Source organism: Eubalaena glacialis, chromosome 3 (assembly GCF_028564815.1).
Source record: "Eubalaena glacialis isolate mEubGla1 chromosome 3, mEubGla1.1.hap2.+ XY, whole genome shotgun sequence".
NCBI lineage: Eukaryota > Metazoa > Chordata > Mammalia > Artiodactyla > Balaenidae > Eubalaena > Eubalaena glacialis.
Window position 1 is genome coordinate 81,524,208 of NC_083718.1, and position 15,072 is coordinate 81,539,279.

Sequence of the window (15,072 nt, forward strand, 5' to 3'; positions counted from 1 at the left end):
AGCAACACCCTCTGTCACTTCCTGGTTTTTCACCCGCCCCCCCAGGTCCCCCTCCCTCCGCCCAATAAGGACATAAACTTCAACCCCTTGGTCCAGCCAGTCTCTGCAGGGCGCAGATGGATCCCTCCCTCCTTTTTCGCTCTCTTATTCCAAGCTCTTACTTTGCTCTCCGAGCTTTTCCCACCCTCCTCTTTTCCCTCCTTCTTTCCTTCTCTCTCTCTTTCTCCCTTCACCTGCCGCGGTCCCTTTCCTCCTCCTCCTCCTCCTCCTCCTCTCCCTCTCTCTCTCTCTCTCTCTCTCTCTCTCTAGCCCCTATCTCTCCCAGTCCACCTTAACTCGAGCTCCGCCCCCGACCCCCATCCAGCCCTCCGCCGCTACTCTGTCCCGCCCCCTGCACTCCACCTCCCGGCCCGCCCATTGGCCTGAACACCCGCCCATCCCAAGTGGGTCCCGCCTTGCGTTCGGCCAGGGAGGGGGCGGAGCCGAGGGGCTGGCCCGAAACCTGGAGGAGGGGAAGAGGAGGGGGCAGTGTCCGCAGCGGCCGGGGAACCGAGCACCCCCATCAAGGGCTCCCACTCCTACAAGAGGGGCTTCCGTAGGGTCAGCACCTCGGGAGGGAAGGGTATGAGTAGGTTAAAGATACACTAGGTGGGGGCGAGGCGGGGACTTAGGGGATTGAGGGAGGGGGTCCCGTGAGGGGCTATAATCAGGTCAGGGCCCCTGGAGGTAGGGGGAGGGGAGCCACCCGGCCATCAACTCCAGCTCCTACGCCCCACCTCACCCCTTGGAGGCGGGGGAATTGAGGCTGCGGGCAACCTGCGTCCCTCCCCACGCGTGACGGCGCCTCGCGGGGAGGGAACGGCGCCCTGGGCAAGCAGCCTCTGCGCTCCAGCCGGTGCCCGATGCGGCCTTGGCATTGTCGGAGGGGAGGGGCCAGGTCCGTGAAGGGGGAGGGGGAGGAACGCTCACGCTCCTGCTCCCCGCCTCCATCCCGCTGTTCCCTAAGTGGAGAAACTGAGTCTCCGTGAAGGAGGGACCTCTGGACTTGGATTCGCTCAGAGACCTGGGAGGCGAGAGGGGACTGAGTGTTTTACGATGTGTATGTGGATTTGGGGGGGATCAGGAAACGTACTTCAGTGCCTCCCAACTGAGGAAGGTAGCCTGTTTGGGACGCTTCCAACTGGGCCTGCGGCGCTACGTACCCCGAAGAGCCCCTCCCACTAGTGTAAAACTGATTCAAATCCGGCTCCGGCGGGCCAGGTTCCGCTCCCCGAGGCCGGCAGGGCCGAACCGGGTCGAACTTGCTTTCTCCAACCCCAGCCCCCTCCGCAGAGGGCCTCCCTCCCTTTCCAGCAGGTGGCTCCGCGGGACACCAGCTCAACCTGTTGGACCACAATAGGCGGCGCCAGGGGGGCCCTGGCCCTCACCCGGGCTGACCCGGGATCCCCGAGCAGGGGGAGGGGCGGAGTCCCGGTCCCTCCCTCTCTCTCCCTCCGGCCGTGACTCAGCCTCGGGGCCGCTGCCCTGCTCCCCAGCCAGGGGCGGAAAGTGTGAGGCGCCCCTGAGGGCCCAGGCCAAACCAAACAGCCCCCCACCCTAGACATTATCTCACTGTAGATTTAGGGGGGCTCTAGGAAGGAGGGGGTAGCAGTAGCAGGCATGGGGCTCTCCCGCTCGGGTAATCCGCTCCAGGTTTTCCTATCGTCCCTGTCCCTCTTGGGTCCCGAGGCTGGTCACTGCTCCGGGTTTTCTTCTCGGCCCCGCCGGACAGATTCTGGTTCGCGAGCGCCCGAAGCCGGCGGGGTCCAGGCCAGGGTTTTTCCCTCCCTTCCCCAGCTCGGGGTCGCGCTAGCCTGGAGAAGGGCCGTGCTAGCCTGGAGAAGGGCCGTGCCAGGGGCAAGACGGCAGTGCCAGAAGCACAAGTGAAATTGAGAGGGGGCTGCTTCGGGGTGGAGAGGGCATGGCCGAGGAAAAGGAGGGCGGGAAAGTGGCTCGGGGAGGGTAGAGCCAGGGCCTCTAGAGGCAATAGAAGGGAGGGCGCCTTGGCATCAGCCCTTAGGTATAGAGGAGCGAACAGCGGGCTCTCCATGTCCCCCATCCCTGGGGGTCGCCCCAGGCGTCTTGTTGGACCCCACCTGGATTTTTCAGTGGCTGGAATGCCATTCCTCACTTGAGTCTCGAGAGTCCGGGAACCTCCTGTTAGTTTCTCAGTGACGCCCCCTCCCACGTTCTCTTCTGGTCCACAGAGCTCCCTCGCTCAGAAGTCGGAGTGGGGAACCCCGACTTGAAATTCCCGCCTACCCCCCAACTCCGGGCCCTTACCTCGCCAAACCACTGAGACCGCGTCGGCCAAGAAACCCTGACTGGGGGCCCCGCCCTCTCCCACGAAACCCCAGCTTGGCCCCTGGGGCCTGCCGCCACCCCTGCCCTGCCACTAGGCCTGGACGGGAACTGGGAACTGGAGGGCAGGTGTGGGCTCCCCAAGGGCCCTCCAGGGGATCGGGGAGCGTCCAAGATCCGCACGTTCAGTTGGTCTTCAGGCGACCAACTAGACCTTAATTTTGTGTGGCAGGAGGTGGGTAAATACCCGGAGAGTGAGGTGGTTGGCCAAAGAGAAGGATGAACGCCCAGGCCGGGAGTTAACCCCTTTTAGGGAGAACTGCACACCTGGGGCTGGGACAGCGATTCGGAGTGAGGGCCAGGTGCCGTAGGCCGGGCCACGTGCGCCAAGGGTGCGCTGCAGAGGAGCTGGATGCTTGCAGAGCCTGGAGGAGAAAGGGCTTCTGGCGGGAAGAAAGGCAAGGCTGTGACTGGGCGGGGTCCTGAGTGAGTGGGTCTAGGGGCCTGCTTTGGAATGTGGGGGGCTGAGCTGGAAGCGGCGCATCAGCTTCGGCGCCCACCTCTTCCCCGCTCTCCGCCTTCCCCCGGCTGCCTCCGCTTCCCTCGAAAAACCCGCCGCCCAGGAAACCGCTGGGGGCGCTCAGACCGCAGCCCTGCCGCCCCCCGGCGCCCCCACCGCGACCGCCCAACCCACCTGAAGGAGCCGTGGCTGCCAGGGTTGCCCCCCTCCCGCCGACTCCCCCCACATCTGCGGGCTGCACTATTTATAACTCGGCGCCTATTCCGGGCCTCTGGGCGGGAGCCCGGTGTCGCGCAGCGCTAATCATCGCCGGGATCTCTGCGCCCCCCAGGGCCGGGGGAGATAAATTTAGCCTCAGGAAGCTCGGGGGAACATTTTCCAAAACTCCACGTCCCAGAGAAGGCGAAACAGAACCCCTCTGCCCTCAGCCTCCTCCGGACAGCCACCAGGCGGCGCAGGTCCCCCGGCTCGAGAAGCCGGGTCGCTGCTTTGAAGCTGGGGTAGGTAAAGGGTTGAGAAAGAACGACCTGAGGGTACTGAGGGGCGGAGATCAGAGGGGTCAGAGAATGGCCAGAAGAATGGGTATGCCCCCAAGGCTGGCAAAGACTGGAGTAGACAGTCTCAGCTGGGCATAACTGAGGAAGGACGTCTGCCTTTTGAAGGGGAAATAACTCATATGCAAACGAGATGCAAATAGGGACGCCAATAAGAGCGTATGCCCTTGGGGGTCTGCGCTCTGGCGCCAGTGAAACAACTGCCACACTCCCGTTTCTGCCCGTCTTTCAGTTTAGCTGGGAAAACGTAGGACCCTCCCAAGATTATTACTATAATATCCAGTTTATTGCGCACGGCTCCGCAGACCACTTCTCTTGACCCCTCTTCTCCAGCTTCTGCACACCACTGACGGTCTTATATCCGATGTAATCAGCTGGGAATCCTGGATATCAGGCCGCTCCTCCGCATGCTGTCGTACTTGGGGGTCACTTCCAGTTCTGCCTGGTCTCCTTCCCTGTTTTACCCCGCCCAGTCCCCTACCCCTTGTGGCCACTAGAGGGCCCCGGGGCGCCGAAGGGTAAATGAGATCTTACCCATCCCTCCCTGTCTAGGTGCCTGCACATCTTCCTTTATTGCTCCCCTCATCCCCCTCCAGTGAGTTCTTGAGACAGTAGTTTGGACACTTAAAACCTGAACTTACTCTAGTTGGGAAGAGAACATTGCAGGGAAGCTGCCACATCTCACTTTCCCTTCTAGGCCAGTGGGGAGGTGTAGTCCAGGGAACCATCTCCTGGCTTTGTGGCTTACATGAAAAGGGCGTAGCTGGGCCTCCCAAATGAGAGGGGGGAAATCAAGAACAAGGGGAGATTAGGGTTGAGGTGAAGTGGGAAAGCATGGAGTGGGTGCAGAATAGGGTTGGATAGTCCCCTCCACATTTCTGCTAGCCTGGCCCTGCCTCCCAGACCACTTAGGCCACCATCCCAAGCACCAGTTCAGAAGAGGAAGGCAGGAGAGAAGCCCTGAATTTGAGATGAGAAAATCTGGATTCACCAAATGACTACCCTACTGCAGTGTGCTGTTCATATGACTTTGGAGGGGTCACCACACCTCTCTGGGCTTGTTCCTTCACGTTAAGATGGGACAATTGCCCTCGTCCTGCCTACTTTTGAAGTGGACTTTTGTAAGGCTCAGACACTCTGTAGCTGAAAAGGGCTCTGGAATGGTATATGAGGTTTTTGTTATCCTCCCCATCCCTCTCCTCAGTCCTTCCACTTTCAGGGCTCTGACACTCTCTTTCCAGCTCTGACACTCTCCTTGGGCTACTGGCAGTCACTACTTCTCTCCCCTCTTCAGCTCCCACCACCTGCCACAATCACAGGCCCTGCCTTCCACCCCTACTACTTCCCCAGTGGCCCTTGCCAGACATCCCCTCCCCTGGCAAAGTCAGAACCCTCAGACTTCAGGATCCACCTCCAGGCACTGCCCCAGCTTGGTAGGAGTGAGGTCTAAGAAAGGAAAAGGAGGCAAAGGTCTAGAGCTTGAGTCAGGGAAGGGCTGGAGTTGGCCAAGCAGGGTGCAGGCTATGAGGGGGAGAGGGAACTCCAAATTCAGATGGGAAGTTGAATTCTGTGTCCATCTCTACCACTAACCTCTCTCTGCTTGGATTCAGGACCTTCTCACTGCCGTGCCCTGGGGCTCTGAAGGCACCAGGCAAGAACACTGACCTGCATTTTGTGGATGTCTAAAGAGGGGATGCCAGGGATAAGAAATAACCTTGAGTTGGAGTACTGTAGAGTACCATACTGCTGTAAAAAAGAATGGGCAGGCTCTAAATATACTGATGTGGAATCCTGTACAAGGTATGTGAAGGGAAAATAGCAAGGTACAGAACAGGGTATAGAGTATGTTATTAACTAGAAGGATAAGTATATGCAAATGCAGCCACTTCTCCCTACTGCTATTGCTGTAAGCCTGCTCTGAGCCACCAACATGTCTGGCCCCGATTGTGCCCATGACCTCCTAAAAGGTCTCTACTATTCTACCCTTGGTCCCCTAAAGTCTATTCTCAACCCAGCAGCCAGTGTGAGCCTTTTAAATAAAAAATCAGTTCATGCTCAACTGCCTGCAACAGTTCCTCATTTCACTCAGCATAAAATCTCAAGTTCTTACCATGGCCTACTAGGCCTGCCTCCACTCCCATCCTTAGCTCGACTTTCTCTTTTTCCATAGAACCTATCACCTAGTAACATCAATGTACTTATTTTGTAATGTTTATATTTTATTTTCTGTCTCTACCCACCAGAATGTAAACTCCATGAATACAGGGATCTATTTTGTTCACTGCTGTATTCAAATCAGCCAGATTGGCATATAGCAGATGCTCAATAATATTTGTTAATGAAAGAATAAATGTTTTGCTATTTGCAACAACATGGATGAACCTGGAAGGTATTATGCTTAATGAATAAGTCAGACAGAGAAAGACAAATACTGTATGTTATCACTTACATGTGGAATCTAAAAAAACAAATGAATGAATATAACAAAACAGAATGGACTCACAGATATAGAGAACAAACTAGTGGTTACTAGTGGAGAGTGAAGGGGGAGGGGCAAGACAGAGGTAGGGGATTAAGAGGTACAAACTACTGTGTATAAAATAAATAAGTTACAAGAATATATTGTACAGCACAGGGAATATAGCCAATATTTTATAATAACTTTAAATGGAGTATAATCTGTAAAAATTTTGAATCACTATGTTGTACACCAGAAACTAATATAATACTGTAAATCAACTATACTTCAATTAAAAAAAAAAAAGAATGAATGACGATGCAGTATATGCATAGACTATCTCTGGAATGCTGTCCAAGAAACTGGTCACCATGGTTACCTCCAGGCAGGAGAGCTGGGGGATAGGTGTGGGAGGGAGATACTTTTTACTATCAGAGTTCATTAGGCATATATTACTTTGAAAAAAAAAAAAAAAAGAAAGAAAGAAAGAGAGAGAGAAAGCAAGAAAAAGAAAATAAGCCCAGAGAAAAACGAGTTAACTAAGAAGAAGTCTGAGGAAGAGCTGGTCCCTGGCAGTGAGGGAGGGCCACATATACCATCTCCAGGCCAGTGTCCCAGGACAGAATGGAGGGGGGAGGGCATAACTGGGCCCCAGGGAGTGCTGGGTAGAGATCCCAGGGACACTTTGGCTGGCTCTGAGGTCGTGGGGGGCTGTGAGTGGGCATGTCATTAGGCAGGAGCAAGATGATGTAAATGGCTGGTGTGTACCTACCACTGGGAGTGATTCAGGGAGAGCATGTGTTGGTGGCTGCCAAGGGGAAGTGAGGAGTCAATTCTGTGCATTCTGGCTGTTTGTGTCCTATGCATTGTCATAAGCCTGAGGGACCTGTGTGGCCACACAGGTGGCTTTCTCTTGCAGCTTTGTGTGAGCTAGAGGAGCAGGGCCGGACTTCCTCCGTAAGCTGGGAACTAGCACCAGCTCAGCGGTTTCCTCAAGATCTTCAGGGGCAGGGAGCTGGCCAGACCAGGTCTTCTATTTGGGTTCCCATCCTTACACACAGGGCCTCACAGAAGAAGACCCCACCCAAGCTGGACTCCTCCCTATCTACAAGTTGGGAGGAACCTGGCCTTTCTACCCAACGCCCTCCCCACCCAGGCACCAGTGAGTCAGGAAACCTGGCTTTCATTCTGTTCTGTCCAGGAAAACTTCCTTCCCTCCTTGGCTCCCAGACTCTTCCAGTGCTGACTTTTTCTGACTTCCCTGTAGACATTTAGAACTTTTGGTCTCAAGGCTTATTTATTGTACATACAGTTCAGTGATTCTCATACAGAGATACTGGGGGCAGCCCATTCCTGGTACTAAGAGGGTATGGTAAGATCAGCCATCTGGGCCGGTGGGCTCACTGTACCAGGCTTGGAGGAGTGCCAGGTCCTGCTGCAGTCTGACTGGGGTCCTAGCCAGCAGGCCAAGCTCCTGTGCACCAGAGGTGCACTGGAGGTGGGGCCTGGGAATAGAGGCCCAGAGATGAGGCAGGTCTGACAGATGGGACAAACTCAAAGCAGGATCACACTTCACTCGTCATTTGTGGCCCATCCTTGGTCAAGCACAGCTGGCCCCAGGAGTCTTGATGGGGGTTGGGCTGGGTGCTAAAAAAGAGAATGGGAAGCTGAGAGGCAGGCTCTGCCACAGAAGCTGCAGCCATGCCTCCTGTCTGTTTGCCCTACCCTGCCCACCTGAGCAATGCTGGCCATGGTGCCAGCGGGGAGGAGGCAGCTCCCTGCTGCCATTAATCCAGCAGCTCCTTGATACACCAGCAGCAGAGGAGGATGTAGGCGACTTCCTTCAGGGTCCGCTGCAGGCCCTCCCACCCTGTGCCCATCTTCATGACGGGTACCCGGAGTCCAGTGTCTCGCAGAACTCCTCCAAGGGAGAAGGGCAGGGCCTGGGCTAGGGGCTGTGTCCGGGACTGCATGTGGGCAGCAGCTCTGAGGAAGGGTGTGGGAGCTGCCTCTAGTGCCTTTTATCAACATTGTCCCCGCCCCCTTCAGACCTCATGACTGTGGGGACAAAGGCCCCAAGGTCTAGCACAGGGAAGGTTCTGGGCCCGAGAATGGGCTGAGTCAGCCCCTGTGCCCAGGGATGGTGGGGTGGGGTTAGTAGGAGGAGGGCTCGGCCACTCCATCTTTCATCCTCCACAGCCAGGCCAGCTCAGCTTCCCTTCCTCCAGCCTGGGCCTTGAAACCCTGGCTGCCCTGCCCGGTTATCCCTTCCCCCAGGGGTTGGCACTGCTCCCTGCTCCTGCCCTCTGGTGGGCTCCTGCTGAGGCTGGCACTGAAACTCATCAATGAGAGCTCCTTTCCAGCCTCCTCTCCCCCTCACCCCCCCAGAGTGAGCACTGAGGGCTCCGAGCTGCCAGGGCCTGGCCCACTTCTGCTTCTCCTGTCCCCTGAAGCAGGAAGACACAGCCAGAGCAACAGGCACAGGAGAGGTGGTTTATTGACAGGTTAGACCCCAGGATGGCCCCCTTCCCTTCCTCCTGGACAGGGCAGGAGTGGGAGGTCACGTGCGGGAGTTCCGCTCCTCGTCTTCATTCTCAAGCAGGTAGGCTGGACGGTAGGTGGGCTGTCCTCTTGGGTTTGGGCACTTCAGGGCCGGGTTCCTCACCGTGTTCTCCCGGCTCCCCAGTGACGTATAGCTGGTGGGGCGGGGGGATGGGAATGGAGGGCATGGGTGAGTGTGGTGGGCTCGGCTCTCCCAGTCCCAGCACCCTCACATCTTCCACACACCCATCCTCTTCCCCCAAATCCCTTACCCTTGGTCATACAGGATACAGTACGGGACAAACAGTTGACGCAGAAAGTCCCAGATGTCTCTGTAGGTCCAGTCCTGGGAGGTCAGAGTCAGAGAAGAGTCACACATACTTTCCTCTCCCACACCTACCCACTGCCACCTGGGAAGGGGCCTATCCGGGCTCTTCGGCTCCCTTGGCCTCTGAGGGAGGGCCTGCTACCCAATTCTCTGGTACATCTTGCTCTGTGTAGGCCAACCAATAAGAAAGAGAAAGCTTTTATCCTGTCCCTCTCCATTTCTCAACCCACCCTCCACTGGCATCTAAGTTCCAGGAGGACAGGGAGAGGATATCTATGTCTGTGTAAGCCTGTGCTGTCCAGTAGAACTTTCTGCAATGATGGAAATGTTCTTTATCTGTGCTAACATGGTGGTCGCTTGACATGTCGTTAGTAGAACTAAAGAACTGAATTGTGAATTGTAATTTAATTGAAAAATTGAGATATAATTCACATGCCATGAAATTCACCCTTCTAAAGTATACAATTCAGTTTTTTGGTTTTTTTTTTTTTTAGCAATTTGTATTTTGTTTCAATTAATTACAATTTGAGTGTAAATAAATGGCTCATGGCTACCATATCAGACAGCACAGGTCTAAGTCATTGTTCTGTCCACAGGAGAAAGCAGGATGCCTGCCGTTGAATTAGTGCTCGATAAAAATTGGTCAAAAGGCTGAACGAACAAATAGCACAGCCTCCCCTGGATGATGGGGCCGTTTCATCCAAGCCCCAGGGTCTAACCTCCCCCACCTCAGGTAGCCAGGGAGCAATGACTGATAGGGGACATGAGACTGAAGGTGATAAATCCCCTTCCCCCGATACCAGCAGCGGGTTGATGCGCATGAATGAAGGCCACCCTGGGTCAGTGGGACTGAAGGGGCAGAGGCTGCAGGAGTAGGGGTCGGTGCGGCGGGTGCCCATCAGCACGGCCTCCAGCTGGGGGTGCTGTGCCCGCAGCTCGCTCAGGGCCTGCTTCATGTCACCCTCAGCCTCCAGCACCTGCAGACTGTACCTGAGGAAGAGCAGTGGGAGTCAAGAGTGGGCGCTGCCAAAGCTCTCTTGGAACCCAAACCTTCAGGTCCCTAGTACCTCTTGATGGTGTCCTGTAGAAACTGCTCCAGCTCAGGGAAAGGGGAGATGCTGCGGATATACAGGATCTGGAGGGGCTCTTGAGCATCAGGGTATTTCCTGGGGAGGGGGCAGAATCCATTGGCTTGCCAGGATGGGCAGGGAAATGCTCTCCAGAGAACTTGCCTTTTGGCCCCTGGGATGGACACCCTCCCCTTCTCTCCCTTTCTCATCCTTCCCATCCATCAGAACCCACTTCGTCTGGGAAGCCCACTCTGATCTCTTACCTCTCAAATCTGGAGCATACACTCCTGTTTCCAGTATGTAAGCCTTACCTCCCCGACAGGACTGTGACCACCCTGTTGTCGGGGATGGTAGCTTGCACGTCCATACCCCGGGCCAGGCAGGTGTCAGACGCTCAATAAATATGGTGGGAGAATGGAACTGAGAGGTCACTATGGCTACCATCCTCCCAAACCCCACCCAGACACCCCCTTTCCTCCCTACTTCTTAGGATGGGGAACTAGAGAATGGGGCAGATCTATCTCTGGGGTCTTGCCTCCAGGGGGTTGGCTCACTTCTGCACAGCGGCATGGAAGAGGTGCAGGAGGGCAGTGCAGTCCTTGCCCCCGTTGAATCCCACGCAGAGCTGGGTGAGGCTGTACTGAGCCAGGGCAGTCTCAATGGTCTGTAGGGCTCCTGCCACCTTTTCTCTCAGAGAAGACCCTGCCAGGCAGGCAGGGAAGAGGGCATCAGATAGAGACATATGGCTGTCAAAGGGCAGTGGGGGCCAAGCTGCCCTTGCTTAAAACCCTTCCATATCTTCCCAGTGTTCCCCATGCCTTCATCTGCCCACTCGGCTCTGCAGTCTGCCCCCAGCCTGCCATTCAGCCATACCTCACGGCACTCTTCACCTCAGTGTCTTCCCTCTGGAGGTCCTGGTTTCTTTCCATTCTCCTGAACCTCATGCTGCTTCCTTTCAGACCCTCTCTCACACTGTTTACTCTTGCCCACCTCCTGGTCTGACCAAATCCTCCTTGGCACTCAGCTTATAGGTCACTCGCCCAGAGAAGCCTTCTCTGACCCCATATCAAGGCTGATCTCCCTGCTGTGGAGACACCCCATCACTGACACCTCATGCACGATTACCTGTTTAACATCTCCCTCTCCTGTTAAACTCCTTGTCCAGAATAGGGCATACCTCTGTCCTGTTGAGCTATACCCCCAACAGCCAGCACAGTGTTGCTGAAAGGAGGTACTCAATTGATATTTATTGGAAGAATGAATGAATCAGCTGTAGCTATCGTCTACCTTCTCCTGGATCTGTGGGAAGCCTCCAACAGCCCCTGTATTCCTGAGACCGAGGGTGGCACCAAAGGTCTGGTGTATGCTGCCCCTCCCCCAGGAGGCCCCTACCTGACTCAGTGAGTTTGTACACGGCCTCACTGGCCTGCTCCACGGCGTTGGGTACGTAGGGGACCAGCGATCCCTGGGGCAGACGGGCAGTCAGGTAGGCCAGGCATTCCTCCAGGGGCCCTTCTTCCTCCGAGTCCAGTGTCAGCTTCACCTGATAGTAGTTGCTGCCCCAGTCAGGGTAGGAACCCAGGCCAAGCCTGCGCCCAAAGTGGGCCTGGGCCTCAGCCAGGATGGGGGCAATAGAGGCCTCGTTAGCTGCCACATACAGCTCCCGCAAGTGGAACTGAACAGCTGTGTTTTGGAACAGTCCCTTTAGCCCCTCCAGCACCCGCCGCAGCAGCTCCGGAATTCCCGGGAAGAGGTAGACGTTTCGGACGGAGACTAGTGGGAATCTGAACGGACGGCCAGTGAGAGGATCTGTGCCATAATGTAGGCGGGCAGAGGAGGGCACCCGTGACAGCTTCTCCCAGCCCTCCCCCCCTAGGGCTTTGATGGCCCCTTCCAGCTCAGGGTGTGGCTTGAGTTCGTCCCCAAAGGCCTGTGCTACTGCCTCGAAGGTCACATCATCATGGGTGGGGCCAATGCCCCCTGCCGTAAGGACGTGGGTGAAGCGGCTGGAGAAAGACGTGATCTCAGCTGCGATGGTGGCTACCTCATCGGGTACGACAGAGACTCGGCACACCTGGACCCCCAGGGAGCGCAGTGTCCGGCACAGAAAGTAGGTATTGGTGTCCTGAGTGTGTCCCTGCGAGATTGGGGATGGGGAAGATCAGAGTGTCAGTGCCGTAGGGATGAAGGGCAAAGGGGGAAGGATCAGGCTGCATCTGCCTGATGATGGGGCACTCTGCTCTTTGGGGGACACCACCTCGGGCTGCCCAGAAGCCCAGACTAGGCACAAGAGTGGGAAAATCCATGTGAATGGAGTCAGGGGTAATGTGATCCCCCTTGGGGCTTCATCTCTGCTTATGGATTCAATCATCAATTGTATGGGGACAACTCATCTACTTCCTCACCAACCCTGACAGTTTTAGTCCTCTGGCTCCAGGTGCTTACTGGGCATCTTCACCCTATCCCTGGCTGTTGTCCCTTTGGTCAATGGCATCTCCAGACACTGTCCACAGCGTCAGGTCCTTCAAGCTGTCAATTCTACTTCTGAAATGTCTCTCCATTTGCTCTCTTCTCTCTGTTCCTACTGCCACCAAACGGGTCCTTGGCACCTTTCACCTGGACAGTGGCGGCAGACCCTGGCCAGAATCCCAGCCTCCAGCCACAGCGCTCTGCCCTGTGCCTCCTGAACAACTTTCCTAACGTGTCACTGTGATTGCATCACTCTTGGCTCAAAAGCCATGTGTTGTTTCCAACCATATACAGAATAAAGTTCAAATTCATTTGCAGAATATTTGAGGCTGTGAGTCTATGGTGTGTGTCCACTCTTCTTTTCCAGCCTCATCTTCTTCTACTTCTCTACAGAGAGTTTAGTGGTTAAGGGTGGCTCTGGAGTAAGGGAGAATCAGGTTGGAATCCCACCTACCACTTACTAGCTGTTCAACTGTGGGCAACTTTCTCAACCTCTCTGAGCCTCAGTCTCATAATCTGTTCATTGAGATTTATAATAAAAGTACCCACATCGGACTTCCCTGGCGGTCCAGTGGTTAAGACTCCGCGCTTCCAATGCAGGGTGCGTGGGTTTGATCCCTGGTCAGGGAACTAAGATCCCACATGTCGGGCAGCTCAGCAGGGAAAAAAAAAAAGTGCCCACATCATGGGGTTGTTGTGAGGATTAGTAAAATCACATATGTGATGTAATAAGCACACTGCTAGGTGCTAGTAAGCAGTCAATGTTACTATTACAAACCTGATGCCCACCATGACCTTTAGTGAGACTTCCCTGATTATTCAGAAGTGATTTCCCCCTTCTAGTACTTTCCTTCTATCTCACTTATCTACTCTGTGGAATGCCTTGGATCACTTTCCAAACAGGTTGGATATAACTCTGAAATAATACATGCATTGTCATTTCTGTAAAGCCACCCCTCCCCCTACCATAGTGCTTGGCAAATTGTAGGGACTTTGCTACAAGTTTTTCAACACAGTAATTGAAAGAATGAGGGTCACTTTTCCTCCAATATATTGGACTCACTCCAGGACCCTACTGCAGCAAGGGGGCTCCCACCCTGGTTCACCCTCCCTCAACAGAACGTGGAGCAAGCTCCGGAGGACAGGAGAACGCTGCCCCTCCCCCCTCCTCTGTCCCAGACACACCTTGAGGATCTCATCTCCAACAATGATGATGCCCGCCGTCACGCTGCGCCCTGGGGGAGGTTCAGAGGCCCTAGATGCCATGGTCCTGCCTTCTCTGCCCCTCTGCAAGGCCCTCCAGTAGCCACCCAGACCCCCAAATAGGGGGCGCAAGCACGCGGGGCCCGCCAGGTCTACAGGGCACTGGGGGTCATAGCCTGGGAACTGGGGTTCCGGGGTGAAGGAACCTGGAGGAGCCAGAAAGGACAATGGGGGAGAGCAGGAGTGCAGTCTTCCTCATCACGCCCTTGACAATCGACTCCTTTATCCATGTCCCTTTAATAAACGTGTTCTCAAACCCTAGCCCATACCTCTTTTAATGTTTTCTACGCTCGGTCCTAGTCTCCTTAAAATGTCCTTCTCTCCCGAACCTACCACTTTAAATGTCTTCTGTCCGTTGAGCTCGGCTCCTCTAGGGTCTGCTCTATCTTGGGCATCTGCACCTTTAAATGCCTCTTCTCTTTGGGGCACCTGTCCCTTTAAATGTCTACCTTATTCTGGGCCTTGGCCCCTTTAAGTGCGTTCCCTCCCTCCACCCGCGACCAGAACTCAGCCGCCTTCTTCTGCTGGCTTCCGCACCCTTTCTAGCTCGGAATCCTGTCTCTTCCCGCCACGCTTCAGACTGCTGAGCTCTTACAGGTTCTCACCTGCCTCTTGCCCCTTCACCGGGTCTTTCCCTTTCTCCTTCCCTCCCGTGGTAGCTTCCGTACTCAGAGTCCCGCCTTAGACTCCTACCTACCTCATATTAATTGGTCATTTTGGCCGTCGCTCAGACAACCTTTAAGGGTCAATTGGTGTAGTCGACTATCGCTCTCGAGCTTTAGCTAGAGGGCGGGAGTAGTGCTGGGTTGTTATTGGCGACAACCACGTGGTCACCCCTCGCCCGGAAACATGGGGGCCGGGCCTTAGTCGGGGGGCGGGGCTTTTCTCTCAGCTGGACGTGAGGAGTCGGGAGTGAAATGAGTGGTGGTGGTTGGAGGTGCTTTAAGGACTTTGGGGTGCTCCAGTCTCTGTGCTGGAAGTAAAGAGGCTTGACTCTAACCTCCGTTCTGTGTTCAAATTCTTGTATACATATGCTGTTATTCATTAACCATGACTCATTCTAAGGGGTTGGGGGCTGCTGGCACTGGTGTCAGAGTTTTATATTGTAGCAAATGGAAGTTGGAGGGACAGCCAAGAAAAATTGTCAGCATTGCCTGGGAGGTAGCAAGATCCTGGAGGTGACATTTTAGTGTGTGGAACTTTCATTTGTCTCTGTTATAAACAGTAAAGCTAATTACCGAAACCTCTTTGACAACAAAGTCTTGCCGCACCTTGTTCCAGATGGTGCTTTAAACATAACCTCTCCCAGTTAATTGGTCTTGGAGGTACGAGTGAGGGCAGCTACTAGGGAGTGCCACGTGTCCACTTTGGAGTCTCACATTATCCTAGCTTCCTCTTATTTCACTTGCCTCTGGTCTAAAAGTACTTCTTAAATTTTAATGCTCTTACGAATCATCTGGGGGCCTTTTCATTTTTTTTTTTTATTTTTAAATTATTTATTTATTTATTTATTTGGCTGCGTTGGGTCT

General features: G+C 54.8%; 2 protein-coding genes across 2 annotated transcripts; both read right to left on the minus strand.

Moving 5' to 3' along the window:
- Positions 1-7,163: 7,163 nt before the first annotated feature.
- LENEP (lens epithelial protein) lies at positions 7,164-7,966 on the minus strand. The gene is made up of 2 exons (XM_061185943.1): positions 7,607-7,966; positions 7,164-7,519 (listed from the first exon to the last, which is right to left on the minus strand). Exon 1 carries the CDS (start codon positions 7,843-7,845, stop codon positions 7,660-7,662), a length of 186 nt encoding a protein of 61 aa, XP_061041926.1. The 5' UTR covers positions 7,846-7,966; the 3' UTR covers positions 7,164-7,519; positions 7,607-7,659.
- Positions 7,967-8,345: 379 nt separating this feature from the next.
- Positions 8,346-14,181, minus strand: FLAD1 (flavin adenine dinucleotide synthetase 1). The gene is made up of 8 exons (XM_061185945.1): positions 14,149-14,181; positions 13,466-13,689; positions 11,204-11,948; positions 10,366-10,513; positions 9,809-9,907; positions 9,542-9,731; positions 8,686-8,759; positions 8,346-8,568 (listed from the first exon to the last, which is right to left on the minus strand). Exons 2-8 carry the CDS (start codon positions 13,544-13,546, stop codon positions 8,433-8,435), a joined length of 1,473 nt encoding a protein of 490 aa, XP_061041928.1. The 5' UTR covers positions 13,547-13,689; positions 14,149-14,181; the 3' UTR covers positions 8,346-8,432.
- Positions 14,182-15,072: the final 891 nt, after the last annotated feature.

Coding starts and splice junctions, on each gene's coding strand:
- FLAD1 (XM_061185945.1), bottom strand. CDS start 13,546: ATGGCATCTAGGGCCTCTGAACCTCCCCCAGGGCGCAGCGTGACGGCG. Junction 9,908..10,365: donor TTCCATGCCGCTGTGCAGAA/GTGAGCCAACCC, acceptor CCCCCTCCCCAG/GAAATACCCTGATGCTCAAG. Junction 8,569..8,685: donor TGTATCCTGTATGACCAAGG/GTAAGGGATTTG, acceptor CCGCCCCACCAG/CTATACGTCACTGGGGAGCC.
- LENEP (XM_061185943.1), bottom strand. CDS start 7,845: ATGCAGTCCCGGACACAGCCCCTAGCCCAGGCCCTGCCCTTCTCCCTT.